The 27,836-nt window shown below is 41.9% G+C and overlaps 1 protein-coding gene across 2 annotated transcripts in view; it reads right to left on the bottom strand.

The window, feature by feature from the left end:
- GRIA1 (glutamate receptor, ionotropic, AMPA 1) overlaps window positions 1–27,836 on the bottom strand; it is a 273,885-nt gene that overhangs the window by 18,826 nt on the left and 227,223 nt on the right. For both annotated transcript variants that reach the window (XM_005870514.2, XM_005870513.2), the window contains exons 12-13: window positions 23,828–24,026; window positions 18,112–18,359 (exon numbers count right to left, since the gene is read on the bottom strand). In XM_005870514.2, the coding sequence (XP_005870576.1) occupies window positions 18,112–18,359; window positions 23,828–24,026 (447 nt within the window). The remainder of the gene's footprint in view (window positions 1–18,111; window positions 18,360–23,827; window positions 24,027–27,836) is intronic.

Raw genomic sequence — 27,836 nt, 5'->3', positions numbered from 1 at the left:
TTTTATTTATGTTTGTCAGTTGCTGGGCAGCTAACTAGACTGTGGCATATGGATCCCCGAAGGCAAGGAGAAAGACTGCAACTGCTGTTTGCTGCCTGAAAAGGAGTTCATATTTATGATTTCCCTTACCCCACATTGTGAGTTTAAATGTGGCAGTTTTCTAGCTGGGAAAACAATTTCCATTAACAGATCCCGGAAATGCACTAATGGACTCTGGGCTTGATAGCACACAAAGGGCATCGATTGGCCATGAGCTTCTTCCTGAGGGAAGTTCAATGTGGGAATATACAGCCACTGCTGAGGCTTCATGATCCTTCCTTCTCCCCAACCTTTCCATTGTAAGAGAATATAGCTGGGAAGACTCATAGTAGGAGAGGGAAGGATGTAGGTGCAGAGACAAAGGGGAACGGCACTGGAAGGGATAAGGAGCCATTGGAAGGTAGAAGAAAGGCTGGATTACCAAGTTCTTAATTCTGATTTTTTCTGTGAGCTATCAGATCACTTTTCTGTCTTTAAAAATTAAACCTCTAGTGTTTGCTCCTCTCAGACACAAGATACAGTTTGGGGTCAATAGTGTGAAGAGGTATTTGGAGAAAGTGGGTAATCTTCATGGAATAAGCCCCACAACAATGTGGGAAAAGTTTATGTATGTCCTATATTGGCAGGCTCATGATCTCATTATCAGATAAGAAAGGGGGCTGCCTGGAAGGCATTTAATTAAATTTTACCTCTAAATCTCCCCCTTCCTGGGTGATTTTCTGAACTTGAACTCTGATCCCTTATGCTATAATGTTGTTCTTGTTGATTGCTGTGTTGGCTGGGTCTCCACAAAGTGATTGTCAGTTCCCCAGAGCATAGATGATGGTTTCTGTATTTTCTGACCCCTCCCAACAACATTTAGTATAAGATATTCTATGCAGTATAAGAGCTTGAGAAATACTTTTATTTTTTTGAACGAATGGACAAAATCTAAATGCAATATCACCTTAGGTGTCTCTAACTCAGCTATTTGGCAAGCTTACCTACCTGGAACATAATGAAAAAGGATTAGAAAGTGTGAAATTGTAGGATGATTTTTGTAGTTAACAATTATTTAACTGAGGGCTTATTATAGGGCAGGCATCACATTTAGTAATGCAAACTTTATTTCATTTAATCCTCATGTCTTGATTTGGTTGTCTTGTTATTACTATTTCCATTCCAAAGACAAATATAAACCTTGACTGAGGTTCTAATCCACATCTGTGTGACTGAAGCCAATCCATATAACCACTGCGATTTCCAGCTTTCCAAAGACAGGGCACTGTGTGCTTCGACATGTCCCCTGTAGCGCTCACTTAGGCCCTTCCCTTCCACTCACTCAGTCCTCGTAAAAAACTTACTTTGCCTTTACTATTAATAAAAAGCCAATTTGGATAGAAAACAAACAAACAAACAAGAAACTAACTTTGCACACAGTAAGGATCTCTATTCTCCAAGCCCACAGCTAAGGCAGCAAATGAGAAAAGTCTTATCACAGGCCATTTTATAAGATGCTAATTTTGCAATTTGACAGGACCGGGGATTGGGCCTGCAACCGAGGTACATGCCCTAGACCAGTGGTGGGCAAACTGCGGCTCACAAGCCACAGCTCTTTGGCCCCTTGAGTGTGGCCATGAAGTTTCAATCACACTGTATGTGTGTGCCCGCATGTGGTATTTTGTGAAAGAGCCACACTCAAGGGGCCGCAGTTTGCCGACTATTGCCCTACCCAGAATCGAAATTGGAACCCTTCAGCCCTAGGGCTGATGCTCTACCCACTGAGCAAAACTGGCTAGGGCCCTCTTTTTTCCCTCTCTCCCTCTCTCCCTCCCTCCCTCCCTCCCTCCCATTCTCTCTCTTTCTGGAGACAAAAATGATGGTTCTAGGAAAACGGTAGCCTGGGCCTATTCTGGTTCTGGCAAAGTGCCCTATAGATATGTGCCCTCTGGAAGATTCGCTGTTTTGGAAGCCAGCTGTTCCAGCTGCCTGCAGTGTGAGGATCAAATGAGGTGACCGATGTGAAAGTGCTTTGAGCTTAAACTCTGGACAAATGCAGGTAGCTGGATTGGAAGCACCACTGAAGCCACACCTCTGTGTTGGCAAATGCCCTACCTGGCACACTTTGCCACTTTGTGGAACCCTGTGCATTTGACAAGCTCTAATATATGTTGTTCTCTGCAAATTCCCATGTAATGACCCCAGGCAGAATGGATGAGGGCTTCCTTTCTGTCCCGCCATACTTGCATGCCCTGTAACAGCAAACTCATCACTCCATTAACCATCATCAGCTCCTCTAACCAGAGAGCTCTTCAGTGGAAGGGACCCTTCTGCCAGCATGATAGGTAACACTGTAGCTGCTTGATCAATGTTGTTGATTGAAGGAGTGGTTTTAAATTTCTGAGATGTATGTTGTACAACAGGGGTTACTTGATCCCCCAGAAATTACACACTAGTTTTACATATGTGATATACATTTCTGGCCCTATAACTTTCTTTGGAGCTAAAATCCCTGATATATAGCCCAGAGAACTGAAAGGGGATCTGAAGTCCAGCTCCTCCAACAGGCATTCTACAGACAGAAAGCATTCCAGAGGCACCTTTAATCCCCAGCCCAGCCCATACTCTGAGAAGCAGGTGTCAGCAGTTCATTTGCAACCCCATCTGATCCTGTAATGCAGAACCATTTGCCAACAACAGCAGGCACATGGGTTTGTGTCAGACACCTTGGAGGTGCTTGACAAAAGATAATGGAGAGAATGAATGAAACTCTCCCCACAATTAACACAGGGAGTGAAAACACCATTCAGGAAGAGAGCCAGCACACTGGTTTCATCTCAGCCACCTCTGCTTCATGAAAGGAAGAAAAGCTGGGCTAATTCTATAGACTGGGCACCGAAAAGCAGACGTCAATGTGAACAGAATGCTGGGCAGGCCAGCAGGACCGTTATTTTCGTGTGGATTTAAAAATACACAGGGTCATAATGTTGGAGAATTATCTCCTCCAGTGGTAGAGACTGGCTCCTGAGGAAGACAAAGAAACTCCCAGGCCTTCCACCGCACCTGAACTTGTCTCTAGGTCACACTGCCCTTCTTCCTTCCCCCTTCCTCTACCACCGCCAGCCCCTCAGCAATTGCTTCAGTAGCTCCACTTGTATCTGTTATTTTTTTTCTAATGGAATTCCATGAGAGATTTGTTTGATAGAATGATTCCCTGCTGGAAACGGCAATAACAAGATTGGAAAAGGATACGTGAATTCTTTTTACTTTATCTGTATGTCTGCTCTTTGACCTGAAACACCTCTCTCCCTATCTTGCTTATAAATGTTCTCCCCACTAGTTTAAGGCCCTGCTCAGGACTGCTGCCTCCTCCTGGAGGCCTTCCTGGAACTCATATCCTGGGGAAAGGCAAGATATTAACCCCAACTTGCATGGTTGTCCTACTGTGCCTTGTTTATCTACTTATTGATCTATGATTTGTCTATCTTTATGGACTTCTTGTATTTTTTGTATTAGTGTTAGTTGTTACTAGCTTGTCTTTTATTATTTTCTTCTATCTTAATTGTGATCACTACTCAACAATTTAAATAGTTTACACAAAAATTGAGATTTCTAGTTTCTTTTGAAAAATGAAAAGGTCTGGCAATATACCCATATGGTGATATTAGACCAGACTGAGTGAAGGCTGCCCTTCTAAACAGGCATGCACTCTTGTTCATTGAGTCCCCATCCTTTCCTATAATCTCCCAGAGACTGTCGGGAAGGTTCCCATTTATAGTATAGTGTAGTGGATAACAGCATAGGCTCTGAAGCTGGACTCCTTGGGTTCAAATTCTGGCTCTGCCACTTACTAGCTGTGTGACCTTTGACAATTTATTTAACTTGTCTGTGTCATTGATTCATTATCTGTAAAATGAGGTTTTAATAGTACCTACTTCATTAGGTTCTTGTGAGTATGACATGAATTTAGGGAATGCATACAAGGACTTAGGGAACTTATATAGCAAGTTTTCGATAAATATTAACTACAATTATTATTTATCATAGTGTTTGCGCTATGGTTTTGTTGCTTAGAGTACAGAAGAATTGCCTGTACTCATGACTCTTAAAAATGAAGAAACCACAAAGGGGTTTGCTCCCGGTCCATTTCACTCATTTTCTTTACCTGGGGGCATTTTAAGTTTCAGTCCCTGTATTAGATGATGAATCTTGGGAATGCCAAAGTCCTAATTTATTTGTCTTTGCTTTTCTTAAGAGTACTCACTTTGTATTGTGCTTAAGATGTTGGTAGAATTAAATTGCAGAATCACAGTCATATACTTTCAGGCTGCCTTTAGGATGTTCACTAATAATGACAGAGAGAACACAAGTTGAGTCAGTTGTTTTAATTTGTGTTATGTGGTCTATACCAGTGGTCGGCAAACTCATTAGTCAACAGAGCCAAATATCAACAGTACAACGATTGAAATTTCTTTTGAGAGCCAAATTTTTTAAACTTAAACTATATAGGTAGGTACATTGTTATTAACTTAATTAGGGTACTCCTAAGCTGGCCTTTGCTAAAAACGTCCTCAATCTGATTGAGGTACATTCGCTGAGGTCGACCCCTTCCATCTCTTCCACCCACACTCGTCTTGTATACTTGTTTCGTCTATCTCCTTTCGTTCATCCTCTCTATACGTCCAAACCATCTTAACATACCTTTCTCAATCCTCGACACTACATCTTCTTTCACTCCACAACATTCCCTGTACGTGCGCGCCCGCACGTGGTATTTTGTGGAAGAGCCACACTCGAGGGGCCAAAGAGCCGCATGTGGCTTGCGAGCCGCGGGTTGCCAACCACTGGTCTATACAGTAAGACTCATATTTCCTGGTTCTCAAGTGAGGCTAGATTTGCCTACATCCTCAGGAGATACTAGTCACACTGACCAGACACATCAACTGATTTGGTAATGTGCTCAGAAAGGTGCCATAGATGTGGAAGGTGGTGGGGTAGAATCAGTCCATGGGACAAGCAGTGAATTGCAGTTTCCTGCATGCTAAATATTCTGTCAGGTTCTGGGGACAGTTGGCCCTTGCTTCACTGAGCTGTACCTTGAAACACACGTTGAGAGAAAAAGGAACCAGTAAGAGGAAAGATACTGGAGTAGGGAAAAGTTGGGCTGTCTGTAGGCCTTGACTAGTGCTATGGACTTTTTAACATTCCTCCAGAGGAATAAATTTCATTCCCATGGGAATAGAAAATGTGATTGAGAGGTCATTATGCTCCTTTTCCACTACCTGTTTGTGCTGAGGAAGGATGAATGTTGCATGTAAATTTCCCTGTCTGATGTGTGTGTGTGTGTTTTATGCTTGGCTGGCTTACCACCTCCATCTGTTTTGGAGAAAGCTGGTGTCTTAGGTTAGGGATTTACCTGGGCCTCTGTGCCCTTTCCTCCTGAAGAGGCTGGTTAGGTCTGATTTTCAAGCCATGATCTCAGCCCATGGAACTGTTCATAATATGTTATTGGAACAGATGGGACAGAATTTCTGTGCAGGGACTCAACTCAGGGCTACCCCTGCCCTCTGCCTTTCTGCCTGTCCTCAGAGATCAGGCTTTGCTTTCAGACATATGGATGAAAGCAATGTGGCGATTAGCTGAGCATTTGGAGTACCCAGGATAAAAGGGAATAAAACTGCACATTTGAACATTTCAGTCTCTTGGTGTTCTGAAATGTCCACCTGATTGCAATGAAAAGAAGCCCAAAGTGGTCTGGCCCAGAGAAGGTAATCACCACATAGTTGGGTGAGATCCTCAAACTAACAGACTAGGTAGCGAGCCCTGAGGAGAAGCAGAAAGGGAAAGGATTGGTGGGGGAGGGATGGGAGTTAATATTTAAGAACTGCTTCTGCCCCATGAGCTCGTCATAAGTGATTTTATTTATTCCCAAGACCACCCTGTGAAGCTTGTTGCAGGGTCCCCATTTGGAAGATGAGAAAACTAAACCTCAGAGAGAGAATAGCAATGGCTAGCATTTCTTAGTAACTTTAGTATGTGCGAGGCATTGTGCTAAGCACTTCATATGATCTCATTTAATCATTTAACAACCACCCAAGTAAATGCTAGTGTTACCTCCAGTTGTTATATTTGGGGAAACTAAGGCCTAAGAAGGAGAAGTTACTTGTCTCAGTCACTTTTATCATTAACTGGCAGAGGTGAGATTGATTCTCAGCCCTGACTTCAGGGTCCTAACCATCAATCTATGGTCCATATGACTACTTGCTACTTTCCCAAGATTACATGATTGTAAATGTGGGAGGCAGGGTTTAAATGAGGGTCTATCAACACCAAAGCACATCTGCTTCCCACAATGCCCGCAAGTCCTAGGGACAGAGCTGAGACAGGTACCCTTCTGGTCTGCTTTTGTATTAGAGCAGCTGCCTTCTTAGAAGAAGGAAAATTAAGTTGCTGATGAGAGTGGAGGAAAAAAAAGAGATGCTATTTTTGACAGCAAGAGCTTCTTAAAAGAAAGCAACATACAATTTGTATATCAGCAGGAGAAAACAGTGCTTCTGCAGGCAAACCAGAGCCTGCACTGGGCAGCTCTTCTTGCTCTAGTAAAGGCCATTCATTTTCCATGTGGTTTACCTCCCTAGATCCATTCTTGCTCTTGCCACCCTCCCCTCCTCTCTCTCTCTCTCTCTCTAATGTGTTGCTCTTCTATTCACAAGTTTCTCAACCAGCAATGATAACAACAGAGCCCTAATGGGACTAAGTGCTCTTTTGTCTTTGCAATTTCACCAGGTTCCTCTAAAATAAATCTGCACCAAAGAGCTCCAGCCTGGCCTAGTAGTTCAAGAGGGAGTACTTTGGTTGTGGAGGCTACCTGGTGCCTCATTTTCCCTGATATCTTAAGGATGCCACCTTAAAAGGTGGCAAAGGCAGTATGACCCTATTAGCATAGATTTTGGGATGTACAAAGAACTAGGGTTTTGAAGTCAGGCTTTGTACTTAAACTCCAACCTGTAAATCACTTTAAGAACCTGGGCATAGTGTCACCTCTCTGAATCAGTTTCCTCACCTGAGAAAAGGAAAAGAGAATGTGAGGGGAAGATTAATGCTTAAATATATCTAGTGCACTGAATACATAGCATTGCCCAGCATACAGTAGGTGTGAAATGAATATGTCTCCTCTTCCCCATCCCCACACTTGTAGTACATCAGTCTCAAATGATCTTCTGTTCATTGGTGAAAGGAACTAAAAGCACTATGTAGTTAAAATCTTTAGGGGTGTTTTGGTTCAACCTGTCACAGACAAGCAGGGAACCATAATATTTATTGGATGTGCCCTTTTCCGTTTTTAGGAATAGGGTAAGGACATCAATCTGTGGTATGAGCCTGGTTATGCACAGAAGGACATGTGTGCCCCACATATGCAAACAGCGCAAAAAGGAGGCAAGGATTCCCTAGGTAATTCAGGCAGAGCAGACCGAGAACCACTTCCCTGTGTGGGCCTTGGTTTTCTTAATTATATATTGGTAGGACTAAATAAGATTGTGTGTGTGTGTGTGTGTGTGTGTGTGTGTGTGTGTGTGTGTGTGGTGGGGGGAAGTAAATGATCTTCATTCTCCAAATAACCATTCCTTTATCACAACTGCCCTCCTTACATCCTTGAGAGGGCATTCTTGCCTAATGGTTGAGAAGAGGTCCTAGAATCAGGCTGCCTGGGTTGAAAGTCCAGCTCCCCCACTTCCATGCCAGGTAATCCTGGCCAAGTGCTGGAATCTTTCTGCACTTCAGTTTCCTGAACTGTACGCTCAAGATGAAAACAGTACCACCTTCACAGCCTTGTCATCAGGATTACATAAACTAATGCACATCAAATACTTCATAGAAGTTCCTGGGATGAGTTGGTGCTTGATAAATAGGTTTTGTTAACAGTAAGTCTTATCATCACCTCCACTACATATGATAAATTAAGTCCTTGTCACCCCCACCCACCCCCACCTGGACTTTTGCATGGGGCTATGGCGCGGGTGGTCTCCCGGGAGGCTTTCTCTCTAATCTTTCCCATGTGTCCTGACCTGAGAAGCTTCTGTATTGATGCAGCTCTCCTCCTCTGGCAAACCTCCAGTCTCTATTCAAACACACACACACTCACATCTCCCTCATTTTCTGTTTCCCTCCTCTTTTATCTCTCTCTCCTTTCATCCCCCCTCTTCCTTTCTCTCCAGCTCTTCTGAGGATACAGGCAAATCTAGCCTCACTGCTCAGAAGGCTTTGCCTCTCTGATCAGGCCCAACCTCGGTCATAGGGTTCATGGGGGTTACCATGACAACAAGCATCCCTGGCTACCCATCAGGATGCAAGGACCAATTGAAAGGGACTGTCATTTTCCTGGGACATACTGCATTTATTCTCAGCAGCAGGCCCTGAACCAGTACTATACTATGGGGAGAGGAGGGAGGGAGAGAAAGAAATATCAGGGTTTTATATTTTTTTAGTGTGTTCTCTGTGGGGGAGGACCACAAATTGTTCTCAGAAACAGATATTTTATTTCTAAAGCAGCCAGTGTGGGGGGCTGAGGGTGGGGCTCATGTGCATTTCTGATGAACACAATTGGTTTCACAAAGAAGAAAAAATGAGTTATTTGGCTCAAAAGTGAGTTTTGGTAGGTCTAATGGAAGGAGGATGGGATGGCAGTTGATCATTGAGTACCCTCTGTGACAAGCACGTTATGCTACTTTTTCAAAACTCAATGCGACTGCAGTGAGTTATTATTATTCCAATTTTACAGAAAAGAAAACAGAGGCTCATAAAGTTACAGTGGCTTATCAAGCGAGGGCAAACTGCTGATGGAGTAATAGCCCTTGAACTCAAATTAAGATTGTTTGACTCCAAGGATTATCATTTTCCCACCATTCAATACACTTTCCCTGTTACACTCCCATCCTACTGGTCCTTGCCAGAATCAGTTTACACCTGGTCAGGTTTTAGGGAGGAGCACAAAAGTATCAGAATGCGCACATAACAGACTTTCCCAAACTACCAAGTCTTAAAGGCTGTGACTGGTGACAAACAGAGCCACTTCTGCCATCTGTCCCCATCCTATTATGGCCTGTAAACACATTCATTATCTCCTACAAAAAGACCACAACAGCTTTCTAAATAGCCTCCCTGCCTGTGATCCTCCCCTCTCTGATTCTTGTTGCAAACCACTGCCAAGTAATCTTCAGAAGCCTGTCTGATCATATTCCCTGTAAGTCAGTGGCCTTCAGTGACCTCTTTTGACATCAAATCAAACATACAGAGATGTATGAAGTCCTTCACAGTGTGACCACAACCAATCACTCTTACTTATTAGTGCCTTCTCTAGTTAAAGAGGAGCCCCTGTAGTCTCTGAAAACAAGCAGTATGTTTTCCCATTTCTGTGTTTACTTTCTCCATCCCCTCCATTTGGAAGACCCGCTCCCTGCTTCTCATCTATCACAGTTCTTCGGGGCCTATTATGGATGTTACCCCTGCCACAAAATCTTTGCAAATCCTCCCTCTCAAATGTTGACTCTCTTCCTCTTGCATATCTCTGACTGTTACAGCATTGAGTAGAATAATAGGTACCTACGTAATTCTGCTCATGAACTGTACTTGCTTATACATCATTTAGGGGTGGGGATTGCACCTCTGTCACCATGGTTGCCTACTCATTGTGCATGGCGCTTTGTGTGGAGAAGGATTCAGAAAGGAATCTGTGAAGCTGAGTGGAAAGCACAGGGAGCAGGTCTCAGACCCTCCTGGGTGCCCATCACCCATTAAGCTGTAGGATCACACTGCACTGTGCTCCTGTCCCCTTGGCCCATACGTCTGGCATGGACAAGACACGTGACAGAAGACAAATATGTCATGATCACAGAGACCAGAGAAGACTCCATGTAACACAGTCACAGTTAAAGACCACACTTTGACCAATGTCTTGCTTAGGGTATAACTCTTAGCAAACCCATGAAATTCTTGGTAGATGTTTTGTGCAGGAGAATCCTTAGTTGAGATTTTCACTTAGGACCATCTGGTGTGGATTCCTTCTTGGGTTGGAATAAGAAAGCCCATGCCCCTGTACTTAGGAAGTATGAAAACACTATCTCTAACTGCAGGGAGTATTCATCATCATCATAATAAAAAAAGGCTTCAGTTCAGACCAGCAGATAAATGTAGTTGCCAAAAAAAGGGCCAATAGATCATAATTAGTGGATTTACCAATTGCTTTTCCCTAGTGACTGGCATTGGCTGCGTAGGTCTTTATCCACAACATAAGGGCTTGGAAACATAACTTAGCCCCTTGCCCAACCCCAAACATGCAGTGACAGCCAACAAACAGCATCTGTTTCAAAGAAACACCACCTGTCCAAATGGAAAATCAAGCACTGGACCACCTCGCTTCATCAGAGTATTTGTTTCCAGAGCAGAAGAGACAACCCCTACTCCTCATAAAAAAACAACACTCCATTCTGTCACTAATAGCCTTTTAACACTCTGTGGGGACCATGGCCTGGCTTTTGCCAAGTAGACTTGGCAAGTTTTAGAGGAACATTTGGGCTTTAGATATCAGCATTCTGACCTTCTGAGGGGGAGATGCTGGGTAATCTTCCTTAGAGGAATGTGGAGCTTGTTCTGGGCAGGACAGAAGGAGTGAATGCCCCACAGGTGTGTGTGTGCATGGGATGTGGGGGGTCATCTGGCTTTATGGAGAATAACTGGTTTAGGAGGACTGCCAGGAAGGTGCCTTTTTTTTTTCTTTTTTCTTTTTTCTTTGGGTAGTATGGACATTTATTATTATTATTATAATTTTGTTTTTACATTTTTAAAAAATTGAATTCATTGGGGTGACATTGGTTAATAAAATTATATAGGTTTCAAGTGTGTACTTCCATAATATATCATCTGTATATTGTATTGTGTGTTCACGACCCCAAGTCAAGTCTCCTTTCATCACCATTTATTCTTCCTTTACCTTCTTTTATATCCCCACAATCCTCCTTTCCATATGTTAATCACCATACTGTTGTCTGTGTCTATGAATTTTTTCTTTTATTTTTCTTACTCCCTTTACCTTTTTTACCCAGCCCCTCAGCAGTCCTCCCCCCCTGACAGCTGTCAGTCTGTTCTCTGTATTTATGAGTCTGTTTCTATATTTTGTTTGTTAGTTAATTTTGTTCATTAGATTGCACATATAAGTGAAATCATATTGTATTTCTCTGACTGGCTTATTTCACTTAACATAATACTCTCTAGGTCCATCCATGCTGTTACAAAAGGTAAGATTTCCTTGCTCTTTTATGCCAAGTAGTATTTCATTGTGTAAATGTACCATAGCATTTTTATCTACTCATCTATTGATGGCACTTGGGCTGCTTCCAAATCTTGGCTATTGTAAATAACACTGCAGTGAACATAAGGGTGCATATATTCTTTTGAATTCGTGTTTTGGGTTTCTTCAGATATATTGCCAGAAGCAGAATCGCTGGGTCATAAGGCAGTTCCATTTTTAATTTTTTGAGGTAACTCCATACTGCTTTCCACAGTAGCTGCACCAATCTGCCTTCCCACCAAAAGTACACAAGGGTTCCCTTTTCTTCACATCCTTGCCAACACTTGTTGTTTGTTTATTTATTCATGATAGCCATTCTGGCAGGTGTGTGGTGATATCTCATTGTGGTTTTAATTTGTATTTCTTTGATGATTAGTTGTGCATTTTTCATATGTCTATTGGCCATCTGTAAGTCTTTTTTTTTTTTTGAGAAGTGTCTATTCAGGTCCTTTGCCCATTTTTTATTTGGATTTGTTTTTTGGTGTTGAGTTTTATAAGTTCTTTAGAATTTTTGAATATGAGCCCCTTATCATATGTATCACTGGTGACTATGTTCTCCCATTCAGTGGCTTGTCTTTTCATTTTGTTGATGGTTTCCTTTGCAAAAACTTTTTAGCTTGATGTAGTCCCATTTGTTTATATATATTTTTTCCTTTCCTGAGGTGATGTATCAGAAAAAAAATATTGCTACAAGAAATGTCTAAGATTTTACTGCCTATGCTTTTTTCTAGGATTTCTATGATTTTGAGTCTAACATTAAGTCTTTAATCCATTTTAGGTTTATTCTTGTGTATGGTGTAAGAAGGTGGTCTAGTTTCCTTTTTTTGCACATATCTGTCCAATTTTCCAAACACCATTTATTGAATAAATTATCTTTACCCCACTGTATGTTCTTGCCTCCTTTGTCAAATATTAATTGACCATAAAGGCATGGGTTTATTTCTGGGCTCTCTGTTCTGTTTATAATGCCAATACCATGCTGTTTTGATTACTATGGACTTGTAGTATAGTTTGATATCAGGTAGCAAGATTCTTCCACTTTGTTCTTCTTTCGCTAGGTTGCTGTATCTTCTTTAATTTCTTTCTCAGTGTCTTATAATTTTCTGAGTATAGGTATTTTATATCCTTGGTTAAATTTATTCCTAGGCATTTTCTTTTATTTGATACAATTGCAAATGGGATTTTTTTCTTAGTTTCCTTCTAATAGTTCATTATCGGTATATAGAAATACAACTTATTTATGGTTATTAATTCTGTTTCCTGCTACTTTACTAAATTCATTGATCAGTTCTAGTAGATTTTGGTGGGATTTTTAGATGTCTCTATGTCCAGTATCATGTCATCTGCAAATAATAACCATTTTACTTTTTCTTTCCAATTTGGATGTCTTTTATTTCTTCTTCATGTCTGATTGCTCTTCCTGGCTCTGGGGACCTGGGCTGGAAGCCTGGCTTGGGATTGAGACCACAAGCTTCTCAGGCAGAACCTTTGCAGCTGAGATTTCCCTCTGGCATCTCAGCCACTGCCCATGAGAGCAGGGCCAGCCCTTTCCACATCTCTGCCCTTCCTACCAGTCTCCATGTGGCTTCTTTGGTAAATCCTTGGTTATAATACTTCTCTTCAGCTAGTTTCCAGTTGGTTATTCAGGTTTCTTCCTCCATATTTTAATCGTAATTCCAGTTTGGTTCTGAGTGGAGGTGAGTATAACATCCACCTGCTCTGCCACTGTCATGGATTCTAGGGAGGTCCTTTCTTGATGGAGGCACAAGCATTAAGTCTGGAGCACATCTGCCTATGAGGGCTGCAAATGCCCCACCTTTTCCAGGGCAGAAGAAAAGTTTGTAACAGGGCCTGTGGTGTATGGAAGCACTTTTCTGTAGACACTTCTAAAGAGTTTGAAGCTTTTGACAGGCTGATCAGCCTTTAGAAAGGTATTTTCTATAATCCTAAATAATTTAGAGACAAATTGGTTTCCTCTGCTAGATCATCTTTAAGCTCATATCAGTCCTCTTTCAATGGGATCAGAAGAAACACATACTGACCTTTGACTCCTCTCACATTCCACCTCTTTCATGCAGAGGGGCCTCCTGAGATCAAATCAGTGGATCCAGATTTGTTGGAGCAGGCATGTGTGTGTCGCATTTGGTTTGCCATGACTCTTTGGTATTCAACCATGCGTTGGGGAAACAGAACAATTTGGGGCATGTGAGGCAGAGGTATGATGAAAACCTGGCTAGAGAGTGTGAATGGGGGTTTGGGGAAGGAGTTACTCATATTTTCTGTAACCATTTTGAAATGGTATGTTTTATGGAACCTCTACATTATTGGTGGCTAGATTCCTTGTAATGCAGAGATCAGAAGAAAAATCCTATAGAGAGAAGAAGAAAATTCCCAGGCCAGAAACTCATGGTCCCTTAGGATGAGCATTACTCTTCAGTTTTTTAGTCTGGAAGCTCTATGGCAATCATAGATGTTGCCACTGGAGAGAAAGGGGCACTGGGAGTAGCTGGGAGCTTGTGGGCCTCAGTTGGGTATTCTTGATTTGCACATCAATCATCAGTGGTCTATATTTGGGAAATGTTTCTTACGTTTCTCTTCCCCTTTCTCTTTCTTTCTCAAAATCAATAATTGGCTTGTCTTATTTTACAGAGATACAAGCAATATAATTAGGTTTTTCTTTGTTACAGAGTTGAATTATTTTCAACATTTATCCCAGAAAGATCTTTGGGCATGCAAACCCCATAAAAGCTGTATCATCACCCAAAGAAGTGGTATTCAAAGAAGTAGTGTGGCCCAGCTAGCATGGTTCAGTGGTTGAACATCAACCTATGAACAAGGAGGTCATGGTTCAATTCCCAGTCGGCATATGCTCAGGCTTGATCTCCAGTGTGGGGAGTGCAGGAGGAAGCCAATTAATACATCCTCTTATCATTGATGTTTCTATCTCTCCCTCTCCCTCTCCCTCTCCCTTTCTCTCTGAAATCAATAAAATATATTAAAAAAATAAGTGGTGTGTTTAAATGAGCATCCACTATACACGTTGCCCTCAAGCTCCAGGAGTCTGATTTTTAAAAATAATTTTTTAGTTCATGTTATTGTTTGACCCATGGGAATAGGTACCAACAACCTGGTATAAATCTAGTCTCTTACTTTTAATGGGGTTATCAGTCATAAAATCCAGCACAGAGTTAAAGTTACAGCCAGGGCTCTGCCAGCTGTGTCAACCTGGTCAAGTAACATCATTCTGTGCTACTGTTTCCTCATGTGTAAAATGGGGAAAATGGTATGTGGAATGCAGTGAGTACTCACTCAATGGTAGCTTTTATTATAGTGGAAAGTCATTTGAGTGCCAGATGAACTGAGTTTTAGGTTCATTTCACTCAAACATCCAATATTTTCTGTGTTTGTCACCTTGTTCCAGGCATCTGTGTGTGGGATACGGTGGCACAAGTACTCTTTTGATTGGACAAATCATGTCACTTCTGTGTGCCTTGTTTTCTTAAACTTATATCCAAGTATTCAAATCAAATATATCCTTGACTCATAACTTGTAACACTGTAGCATTATTGATGTTCCTGGGAGTGTAAGAATGCAATCTCTATTTTGGGTCTTTCTAGGGTGATGTTCTAGAAAATTCTGAGGTAAAAGTCTCTTCCTTGCCAATCACTATTTCTCTGGATCCTCTTTGAACTTTTCCTAAACTTATACAATCTTTTAAGTTTTTCCAGGCAAAAATGCATGACTGATAAATACCAGGTCATTTGGTTTCCCTTCATTAGGTTACATTCAATTGTGCCTACATTCTTACAGATATTTTTATTTCCAATTTTTTAAACAATTACTTAAAATTCTTCAATGTATTTTCATTGCTCTTCAAATAAAGTCCAAAATCCTTTATAAAATCCTTCTTTACCTGATTCTCCAATCTCAGCTTAATCTTTTTTCCCCATTTATTACCTGTGTTCCAGGAGCATTTAGCTTCTCTTAGTTCACCAATGTACCATGATTTCTTGCCTTAGCATCATTGCACATACTGTTCCCTCTGCCTAGACTGCTCTTCTCTTCCCCTCCCCTTGTTTCACCTAATTAACTCTTATTGATCAATCACATCTCAGCTTGAAAAAAAGCGTCTTTGGAAAAGTCCTCTTTTCCACATCCCACCCATTCTGCCCACCAGATTGGACCTTGTTATCTCTGATTATATTTGGAATCTTCTCTTTCTTGTTCTATAGTTTCAATCAAATCACTTGCTGATTTTCATTGATTTACCCTACTTGGACCTCATAATTTTTTTAATGTGAGCATTTATGTTTTCCATAAATTCTAGAAAATTCTCTTCAAATAGTACTCCAAATAAATTTTACTCCATCTTCTCTTGCCTCTATTTGGAACTCATAGAGGGTACACATGGGAGTGTGTTTTTTTGTTTGTTTGTTTGTTTTTACCTCTTTCATGTATCTTAACTTTTTTGTTATATTTTCTGTCTTTTTAAAAAAAATCTCTGTGTGATATTCTGGGAAATTTTCTCCAAAATTTCCTCCCAGTGTACTAATTTTCTCTTTAACTTTGTATAATTGCTGTTTAACCCTTCCATTGAGATTTTTATATCAATAATTACATTTTTTTGCTTCATTAAATTTTAATGAGTGCTATTTTATGATTTAAAAAAACTATGTATTTAGTTGTACTCCGATTCTTGCTTATGTAGATTGTCACATAATTTACAACCTTGCCCTGCCTAGGAAATCCCCAGAATAATCAGCTTATGCTTTTCACTCTGGTTTTGATTTCCTTTTTGGCTTATAGATGTCCTAACTTCCATTTTAAAAGGATATTTGTTATATCTTTATCCAGCATGTGTAGGAAATTTTTTATAGTGGGAGTTTTGTTCTGCCATATAGCTGGAACTAGGTATTCTCTAGGTCCCCTTTTATAAACTTTCAGGGTACCTTTCATAATTGTCGTGAATCATATATATATGTGTATATATATATAAGCGTAAGTGACCATTGCAACTGAATGACTGGAATGACCTGAATGACCGGTCAACCAGTTGCTATGATGCGCACTGACCACCAGGGGGCAGATGCTCAATGCAGGAGCTGCCCCCTGGTGGTCAGTGTGCTCCCATAGAGGGAGCACCGCTCTGCCAGAAGCCGGGCTCACTGCTGGTGGGTGCAGCTGCAGGGGTGGGAGCCTCTCCCGACTATGTGGCAACAGTGGCGGCAGGTGCAGTGGGCTGGGATGAGCGCGAGCAGCGCGGCACTTGGTGCACTGCTACATCCCTTGAGGGGTCCCAGATTGCGAGAGGGCGCAGGCCAGGCTGAGGAGAACCCCCCTCCCCCATGCACAAATACGAATCCGTGCACTGGGCCTTTAGTTAAACACTAATCATCTGTTTAATGCCTTTCTTCCTTTCAAGAATGTACTTCCATCAGAACTGGCACTATTGTCCGTCTTGTTCAATACTGTCGTTCTAGCTCCTAGCCAACTGCCTAGGGCAGTGGTTCTCAACCTTCTGGCCCTTTAAATACAGTTCCTCATGTTGTGACCCAACCATAAAATTATTTTCATTGCTACTTCATAACTGTAATGTTGCTACTGTTATGAATCGTAATGTAAATATCTGATATGCAGGATGATCTTAGGCAAGCCCTGTGAAAGGGTCGTTCAACCGCCAAAGGGGTCGCGACCCACAGGTTGAGAACCGCTGACCTAGAACATTGTAGAGCTCAATGTAGTGGAGGCAGGTGGCGCTGGATGTTGGTTATGTCAAATGGATTAGGAATCCCTCTCTACCCTTTAGCAAATTTTTAAACACTCCTCACCTTTTCCTTGAACACTAGCCTTCCCTAAAGTGAATTAATTCCTCTGTAATTGATATACTGTCTCACAAGTGACTTCATACTGTACTCTTTTCAGCTACCTTCTGTATAGATTATCCCATTTGAATTCATGATCACCTTGGACCTAGGTAGAGCTGGGATGATTATCCTGTTTTTACAGATCAGGAAACTGAAGGTAGGGGAGATGATGTGTCTTATCTTCTGAAAGATAATCAGTAGTAATCCCAGAATTAAATCTAGGTGTTCTGACTTCAATTCTGTAAAATTCTACCTTAGGAATGAACATCAGAGCTTCTTGATGTGAAAGTGAAGTCCACTTTGCTTCTTTACTGAACTTCCTGTTGTTGTTGTTTTTTTGTTTTTTTTTTTTGTTTTTGCTAAAGAAATCAGTATCTAGGAAAGAACAGATGCTACCATTCATTAGGTATTATTTTGATTTGCACAGGACTCAGACTACTTGATTTTTCATTTGGACAGTGTGTTTATGTTTCTCTTGAGACAAACATTACAAACCACCTCTGTCAAAGAATCCAGGTTTCTGGCAAACTCTGTTCGTGGCCTAGTTGAATGCAGGGGTGTCTGGCAAAGGATGGTGTGTTACATACCACATGACAGAAACACAAGCTTTATCGATATTTAACACACTTGGAGGGGGAAGGTGAGGCATGGGGAAGAACACAGAGGCAGCGACAGTCATAGCAAGCTGAGGCCCCCAGGTCAATTTCCAACCTCAGGGCTGAAGATCTTGGGTGCCTGGAGTCTTCCAGGCCCACTGGTGTCCAAGAAGAGCTCTCTCGAAAGCTTGCATGGTGCCATTGGAGCCACATGGCAGACAGAGCAACTTCATTCCTGAGGTAGGAAGGGGAGAGGGCATACCAAGGAAGCAAATCTTGGCTACTTACCTCAGGGCGGACCCCTTGGGTGTCGCAATGCCATAGCCTTTGGAATCCAAGTTACCTCCCACCTTCATGGTGTCACAAGGTTTCCGCTGCTCAATGTACTCATTCATGGTGGACTCCAGAAGGTAGGCATATTTGCCTTTGGATTTCCTCACTCGGATCATCCCCTCCTCCGTGGTCCGCACAAACACTGATGGTTCTGCTGACTTCATATATGTCCACATCTTCTCAAACACGGCAATTTTAGACCTCTGGCAGAAGACAGGAGCAAAACTGGAATTAAGGGCTGGCTATGCTTGGAATTAAGGTCGGCACACACACTAATGAAGAGCTGAGTGTAACTTGATCACACATTCATGAGTGAGATTAGCTCAGGAAGAAACAAATTATGAGTGATTGCAAAATAAGAGACTCTAATTAGTACCAGTAGTTTTCAAAGTACAAATATCTTGCAAATATAGAACACACAGAATAGTTCAGAATCTCTTAATTACTGCTGAGTAATTATATTCCTGTTAAATATGGGGAGAGTTAAGAAACTCTGTCTTTTAAAGACATTAAAAAACCTATCTATTGTTCAGTCAGGCCACATTTATACAGCTTAGAAGAAGTGGAGAACTGAATGTTAGTGGGATCTGATTTCATTATTAGATGACAACACTGAAGAATTTTAGGATCATGGGTGCCTAGTGCCAGTCTTCCCAGAATAGAAAATGTTGTCTGATAAAGCTAATAACTTGGGACCTAATATTGTCACCTGTTTATATTTTAAAAAGCCTCTAAATCTAGCCAAATTGCTTTCCTCATTGCCTTTTGATCTCACTTGGGACTTTGCCTAGGCTGTTTACTCCACTCGATGTGCTGATTCTCATCATTTCACAGACTAGAACAAATCCTATGTATTCTGAGACCACATCAGTTCCATGGACAGTAGTTCTCAGACTCTACTGGTCACTGAAATTATGTGCAGCGATTGTAAATATGCAAATCATCCTGCTCTAAAACTAGAGATACTGATTCAACAGGTCTGGGGGTGGAGCCTAGAATAAATCTCTTTCAGCAGTGCCCTAGGTGAGGCTGGTCCTATATGGCTTATGTGACCCTTACTTTGAGAAAGTAAGGACACAGTGTCTGGTATTCACTGGATGGCCAAGATAGACTGCTAGGATAGCAAGTCATTCCTACTTGTGCACAGGTCTCAACTCTGTGGACACAACCAGAAGGGAGGGACAGTTTCCCTTTTGTGGGTCTTTCAAAGATTTTAACCTTCCACTTAGTAGGCCCTTAGTCAGGGTCCATGATCCATTACCACAAATCAATACTCTCATCTAATATGGTCTTTCTAAAGAGCATCATTTCCCCCAAAGGATAGATGTATTTTATGGATACTGGGGTCTGGCTTTTGAAAATGCTTTGTAAATGAACAAGTTTTAAACACATATAAGGGACTGTATTTATTAAAGAAAGTTATTACTATAACCATGCAACCTATATAATCTGGTGGTTAATATCTAGATTACAGATTTTTAAAGTATAAAATTATCATTAAACATCTAAGAGGTCATTTTTCTTTGCACACAAATATCAGGTAAATTTCCTTGATTCCAAGATCAAGTGTTGGCCAAATATTGATGTATAATTAAATTGCTGTTTGAACCGACTGATCTATAGAGATATCTGGGCCCAGGAAAATTCTAGGTCTCCGTGGAAAATTAATGGAAATAGTTACGAGAATTTCAGGGAGGCATTTGGTAGAGTGAGCCTTAAGTTTTCATGTCTATCTATAATAATTAAAGTGTAATATGCTAATTAGACTGGACATCCTTCCGGATGTCCTTCCAGACGACCAGACGAAGCCGCAGTGGTAGGGGCTGAGGCAAAGGCAGCTGCCACCATGCCGGGGGCCAAGCCCCTTGCACAAATTTTGTGCATCAGGCCTCTAGTAATGAGATAAACTAGATGATTTGTTTTATAGTATGGCTTGCAGTCTGGAAAGGACACTGGATTTGAGAGCGAGGAGCCCTGAGTTCTAGTCTTAGTTCCACTGCTAACCTTCCCTATCTCTTCTGTAGGACTTTGGGCAGGTAATCTTTAAGTCCTGTGCTAGCTGGAAAGATCTGATTCTTTATACGAAGATACATCACTCAAGCAACAATATCAATGTGAGAAAGAGGAAAAAAGAAAAGAAAGGGAGTATTTCAAAGTTATGGGAAGGAATACCCAGAATCAGTCATAGCATCTACAATACATTGAATAGTCTCTCAGAGGAAGCAGGGAAATGTATAAATTCAGCTGTGACCAGATTTTCAGATGATCTTCCAGGCACAAAACCAACAAAACACACAGCAGGGCAATTGCAAGATGCAATTTGACCTGACAGGATGGCCACAGCAGGGAAAGGGGCTGCTGACAGGGAGAGCTGAAGAGCCCTCTGGGCAACGATATGCAGAAAATTAATATGTTCTCTCAGCCTCACCCTAGTGCTCCATGCACCAAGGCTGTGCTCACAGCTGTTTAGAGCAGACTATCAGGGAAATCTCATCTCCAGGAACTTGAAGGCAGCGTGAGTGGCAGGGAAGATTGGAAGCATACCTGGGGTATTTGTTCTTGGATCTCTCCTGTCATCTGCCACTACCATAGCCCTTCCCACATCTTAATTAAACTGTCGATGGAGGATTAAGTGACTCTGGGTTGGGGCTGCCAAGAAGCTCTAGGCTGCCATGGTGACTAGAAGCCAGGTTTTTCACAGTCTGTGGTAGAAGAATTCTTGTCTCACTATTATCTTCTTCCTTCTGGGATGTTAGGCAATCATGTCTCCCTAACCACCAAATTTTGTCTCCTACTTATCCTGGTGGGATAATTTTTCAAGGTCAAAGTCACAGAGATGGAAGGGCTCACGGAACACATTTTGTTAGCATTCCTTTTTCACAGGTAGAGCAACTGAGGCCTATAGTGTGGCAGTGAAATGTCCTATGTCACATGGTTTGTTAATGGCAGAGCCAGGAGCAAAACCCTGGTCTCCTCACTGCCCACCTAGTTTCCACTGCAACCAGCTTCTTCCCTCATTTTGACTTTCTGAGCTGCACGGTTCTCTCCTGACAATGGTGATCATAGTACTCACTGCACAGTGTTGTCATGGAGATTATATGCGAACAGAGATAAAATGCATAACCCAGTTCCTGGCTCATTGTAGGTGTTGTATAAGTGGTGCAATTACTACCTGTAATTATGCCCTTTCTTTATATTTTACGTTACAGTAGAAATACCCAATACATGGCTGGCTTGGTACCAGTTTTCCTTCCTACATACATGGCAGATGTTGATATCAAGTAAGAAATTATTTTACACTAACCCCAGGTGTAACCTCAGAATTCGTCTCAACATAGAACTCTAGGCAACCACTACCTTTCAATCAGCACATGAACTACAACCTATTTGCCACCAATGCAGCAGGCCTGGTTAGGACACAGTGCTTATAGAATATGAACTGCCTTGGTTCTAGATTCCTAACTTGTACTGTGGACAAGAAATAGTGATATGTCAATAGATACAGTTATTAACAAAGAACTTGGAAGTCTGAAGTGCCAGCTGTGCCTCTACGTAGCTAGGGTATGCTAATTTTCTTTCCTGGGCTTTGGTTTCCCAAACTATAAAAGGGGAGATTTAGACTAGACTTGTCCATGGGTCCATGTGGTAACCTGAGTGATTTTTATAAAAACATTTGTCAGTTAATGACACCACTCCATTAGGACAGTGTGGTTCAGTGTCAAGAATACTTGGGTTGGAATGAGCAAACTCATATTTTGTACTCATCCTTGATATTTGCAACATTATTACCTGAATCTCCATTTCTTATCTACAAAGTAGATGCCACTATTCCTATTCTGCCTTAAGACACAGGTGAAACATAAATGAGACCATGGATGTGAAAGTGCTTTGGAGACTGTGACATGCTAATATATTGGGGATGCAGGCATGAATATATAATGGGTAAGTGAATTGGGTGGTTCCCCAACTGCATCAACAGGGTCTGGGACGTAGGGCTGGCTTTATGGACACATATCAGGCATCTCTTTCATGCTTTGGCTGTAGGCTAAAACTGTCAGATAATGGCTATGATATTATAATTGGTTTTTCTAACTGGTTGGGTAAGCCTACACAAAATATGTCTTGCTCTAAAATGAAAGACTCTAATCAAGTGACTTCTCAGTTACCTTCTTGCTCCAGTATGTTGAAAATGGATGATTTTAGCCTTGAAGTCTGGATCAGCCATGGTTAAGACTTTGGTCCCTTTCCTGCCTGACATATTACACAGAGCACCTGAATAGGAAACTGAGCACATCATCCAGTTGGTTCATGCAGGGCCTGGGGTTTGCTCCAAGAAATTGTAGTGAGAACCTCGTGGGTCTGGACAAGATCCCACCCTCTTGCCTAAGGCAATACAGAGGTTTGCTCTCTATAAGCTGGGTGACCTTGGGCAATTACTTTTACTCTCTGAGCATAGTCATTTACAAAATGGGGACAACAAATCCCTAACGCACTTCTAATGAAAGGATTAAGTGAGGTAATGCCCACAGGGTGTACTTAGTTCAGGACTGGATTCATAGTAAGTGCTAAGTAAGTAGTAGCAGTTGCTTATATGTTTGATCTATATATGGTAGCTCCATATGCTGTTTGTTCAAATCCCAGGATGAACACATCCAAAGTCCAGGGAACTGCAGGTTTTCTTGCTTTGGGGCATTTATTTAAGTGGTTCATTTTGCCTAGAATGTAATTAGCCTACTCAGGTCTGACCTGGTTTCATGATGTTTAGAAATTTTACAGGTCTATTATTTGTGGCTTACAGACCCTACCCAGTTGCCCTCAACACCTACAATCTCATGCTCTTTAATGAGAAGGATATTTTCTTGCAATAGTGGTTTCCTTTTGTGAAAGTGCTTAGGGCCAACAATTGTCCCTTCAAGATGGATGTACCTGAATCTCCCTGAGGTCCTACTGGTAAATGGAGCCTCCATCCACTGTTGTTTCCCTTGTATTGCAGATGCCTTGTTTCTTTTAATCTCATAATGATGCTATGAGATAGACATTATTCTCCTCATTTTACAGATAAGGAAATGGTGTCAGAGAGGCTAAGAACCACCGAATGGTACAGGATGGGGCCAGGTGCTGGACCTAGGTCTGGCTGACCCTAAGTCTTGTGTGCCTTAGCTCTCTGCTTCTTTGCCTTGCTTGTGGCCTCCAGCCACATGACATCTCTACTGCCTCCACACCAATGTCTCATTTTCTCTATTTTCTGATAGTTTTTAATAGACCACCTATTCCAGTAATTGTTCCCCATATGCCATCTACTATTTATCAAGTCTCCAAGGAGGGGACACAAAGGGCATCAGGTTGGGATCTTGTCCCTCAGCTCCTCCTAATCAATTACTAACAAGACTGTAAGGTCCTTGTAGGAGCAGCTTTTAGAGAACCTGGCACAGACTGGCGTGTGTAAAGGGTCTAATTCAGTGCAAGAGCTTTGAAGTTTCCACCAGTAAAGAAATGTGATTTCTCAGGGATCTGTAGAAAGTTGAGCCATGTTCTGGGTTTCCCTGACTTACATTCAGTTAAGCAGTTGCCCTGGCTGCCTATAATCTCATGCTCTTTAATGAGAAGGATATTTTAAGGACAGTAGTTGTTCCCTTTTGTGAATGTGCGTTGGGACAAGGGGTATCCCTACCCGGAAGAACTCCTTAGTGGATCCTGCTTCCAGTGTCCCATACGCGATTTCCGTCTGCTTCGCTAGGTCCTCCGCACTCTCAATGGGTGACACCATCCTCTCCACGGTCAAGAAGGCAGCCAGGTTGGCTGTGTATGAGGAGATGATGATCAAAGTGAAGAACCACCAGACACCACCAACAATACGGCCAGACAGGGACCTGAAGGCCAAAGGAAGGAGGTGTCAGAAGCACAGACATCAATTACAGAGGCTATGTGGAGGGGCTGAGGGCCAGCCTGAGTCCCGTCAGCAGAGCTGTCAAGCCCTATTACACCCTTTTCCTTGGTCAGCAAGATGTGAGACTTTAAATGTCAGAGAGATCTTCTCTGCATTTTGTTCCTTATTGCAGATAAGGACCTGTGGGGTTGCTGTCCTTTAGGGGTGATAAAGCCCCTCAGGTATATATTCACACTCATTTTCACACATACATATATGTCAAGACACATGCCAGTAAAGACACAGATATATCAACACTTGCCCCCCAAATCAAAAATACATGCAAACCTTCTGTTAAATGCAGTGATATATACACCAAATATTTGTGCATACATATATGAATATAAATGTATTTATACACAGGATGCACATATTTGATTATGTCCAGAAATGTTTTCAGACTTGCCTTTTCATTATTGGCTGGCAAAGGTCGCCAAAATGATGGACTAGAAGAAGGCTTGCCCCCCAAATCAAAAATACATGCAAACCTTCTGTTAAATGCAGTGATATATACACCAAATATTTGTGCATACATATATGAATATAAATGTATTTATACACAGGATGCACATATTTGATTATGTCCAGAAATGTTTTCAGACTTGCCTTTTCATTATTGGCTGGCAAAGGTCGCCAAAATGATGGACTAGAATGATGGACTAGAAGGGAGGACATACTAGAAGTAAATGAGAACAACAGTACTCCAGCTACTTTGGAGAATGTCACTATTGAGCGGAGGCACATTTCCCCCCACTATTATAGAGAAAGAGAATTTGGCCAAAATAAAAGACAAAGGATATTTTGTTCTGGATCAAATGGCCAATATGACAATTATACATAAGGTGCAAAGTTTATCCTTAATCTTTTTAGAATCCAATTCTCTTTTAATGCCTAAAACAATACCATGAGCTCCATGAGAGTAACAGAACCTTTTAGTTCTTTTGTGCAGTGCTGTGTCACCAGCACGGAGCACGCAGTAGGCCTCAATAACAAGTGAATGCATCAATGCTGCTGCCCCTCTCCTAACCTGGCAGCTGTATTCTCACTGGATTCTAGAGACCAGGAATAGTTTTCAGGGCCAGGAGAATCCAAACCTGCTTAGGGCCCAGGATGTCTGGAGTCATGGCCTTGAACCAAGTCTTCAGGAGGCTACCTCCTCTTCCAAAATTACTGAACCAAGAGACCCAGCTGAGGTGTCCCAAATTGGGGATTATCTCGTGAAGTTCAAAGGCCTCCCAAGAAAGTTCCAAGCCTATGGCTCCTCTTTCCCTGTTCTCCTTTAATTAATAGGCATCTTCTAGGCGGTGAGACCACTTACCCTGTATGGTATTTCCCACATCCCCACTTACTTAATTAAGAGACCAAAGAAAGAGTCTTTTGCTTAACAGCCAGCAAGTGTCATCCATGAAATACCTGGAGGGCTGGGGGAAGAAGCTCTTCTAACTGGGACGTGATTTCAGTGCTTTGTTTGCATCTGATCCACAAGATGAGAACTTGAGTATGAGACAATTCCCCACCCTCAGGTCAGATCTGGTACAGGCAAAGGTGGGCCTCCATTCAATAACTCTGCATTTTCCCAGCTCCACACCAGAGGCAGGGGGTGGAGTTATTAGAGGCCAGTGCTGGGAATGAGAGTCTTTGCTTTTTCACTAACCAGCCATATAACCTTGGCCGGTTGCCTGTCCAGCCAGGTCTCAGTCTTCTTCCTCTGTATAATCAGTGAGACTAACCGTACTTCCTGTGAAAAATCTAAACTTTCAGAATTAGAAGGGCTCTTAGTCCATTCTTTTCCTTTAACTGACACAAGCTATTGGAATTAAAATGGTAGAGGGGAAAGCACTGTGAAACGTGCTATTGAAATATAAGACATTATTTTAATGATGATTATTCTCCCAGGGAACCACAGGGCAAAGCAGTACTTTTCTTAGTAGGGAAAGGACAGCTGTGATCTGAATGCCTTGGAGGTCTGCCTAGTCACCTGAATTTTATTAGTCTCATAACTTGGCATAGCTCTTCCCAAAACTCCCCAGGTAATTGAGGAATCCCTTATGTTTCTCCACAATTGGCCACAATGTAGATGGTTGTTGCACTCATTACTTGAATTTCATGTGTAGCCCTGTAGATGGGAAAGGGATGAATAGCTGCATTTTGCAACGGAAAGAATAGCAGTGAAGAGATGTAAAGCAACTTTCCCAGGGTCACACAGTGAGGCGGTGGCAGAGCAGGGAGTAGGAACCAGGACTTCATGTTTCCTGTCTCGCACTGTATCTGCTACAGAACATTCCCTTCCTCACCAAGTTATGATTCATTCATGGATGGGCATGGACTTCCTCAACTCATGCCACCTCTGTGATGTTGCTTCAGCCAACACTCACTTCTTGCAAAGCTCAGTGGAACCTTTGGGAACCATAGAAAGCAGTCTCACCACGGACATCTCCACAGACTTGGAAACCTGTTTGTATTTGTTGTCTATCACTGCATACCAAATCACCACAAATGTAGAGGCTTCCAACAACACTCATTTATTATCTCATAGTTCTACAGGTCAGAGGTCTGGGTTAGGGTGTCTAGATTCTCTGCTCAGGGTTTTACCAGGATGGGTCTCACCAGGCTGAAATCAAGGTGATGGCTTGGAGTCCTTTTGCAAGTTCACTGGTTTGTTGCAGAATTCATCTTCTTGTGCTTGTGGGATTGAGGTCATAGTTTCCTTGCTGGCTGCTAGCCAGCAGCTACTTTCAGCTTCTAGAGGCTGTCTGCATTCCTCATTACATGCCCCCTGCATCTTCAAGCCAGCAAGTGTGATAAATCCCTCTTGTTCTTTGAATCTCTCTGAATTCCAGTAGCTGGAGAAAATTCTGCTTTTAAAGGGCTCATCTCATTGGGTCAGGCCCACCTGGATAATCTCTGTTAATATTAAAGTCAACTGACTTGGGACTCTACGTCTGTAAAATCTTTTCACAGCAGTGACTAGCTTAGTATTTGAATACCCAAGAGACGGAATCTTTAGAAATCTGTGGAACATACTATTTATTCACTCATTTTACAAGCATTTCTTGTACTGCAGGCGTTGTTGGGCATTTGGGAGATAAAAGTGATACACCAAAGTCTCTCCCTTTCATGGAAAAAAATGGGAAGTGTAACCTAGTGATTAAAACATAGGCTTTAGGGTCAGATACCCTGATTCTTTGTAAAGTGCTTAGCACAGTGTTTGGTGCACAGTAAGCACTCAGTAAAGCAACCATCACTACCTTATAAAAATATCTTTAATGATAATTATAGTACTATCTTAAATGATGTGACAGGTAAGAAAGCAGTTCTAATGGAACACAGAGGGCTTGCTAATTACCCTGCTGGCAGAGGGCAGGAAAAGTTACTAGAGGAGGAGAAACTTGTGCTAGGTTTTGAAGGAGATTGCCAAGCAGAATAGGTGCATGGGTGGGAGAAGGTAGACAGAGGTAAAAAGGAGGAGGTGAGTAAGATATCATCTTCTCTGTAAACTTCCCACCATTTGCCAGCAGAGCACTGAGCAACCCCTTCTGTTTTCCTATCACACCATGATCATCCTATTAAAAATTTAACCATTCTGCTGTAATGATGTAAGATGTTACTATGATTATTCCTTATGGTACTTATTAACAATGATAATGATGATGTATTGAACTAAGGCAAAATCCACAGAAATTGGGAGGGCAGGCTGACTGAAGAGATGATGATATCAAAGTGATTTGGTAATCTATGGGAGTAGGGGCTGTGG

Source organism: Myotis brandtii, unplaced genomic scaffold (genome assembly GCF_000412655.1).
Source record: "Myotis brandtii unplaced genomic scaffold, ASM41265v1 scaffold32, whole genome shotgun sequence".
NCBI classification, from domain to species: domain Eukaryota; kingdom Metazoa; phylum Chordata; class Mammalia; order Chiroptera; family Vespertilionidae; genus Myotis; species Myotis brandtii.
The sequence above is the reverse complement of the archived record's forward strand: the minus strand, read 5'-3'. Positions and strand labels throughout refer to the sequence as shown.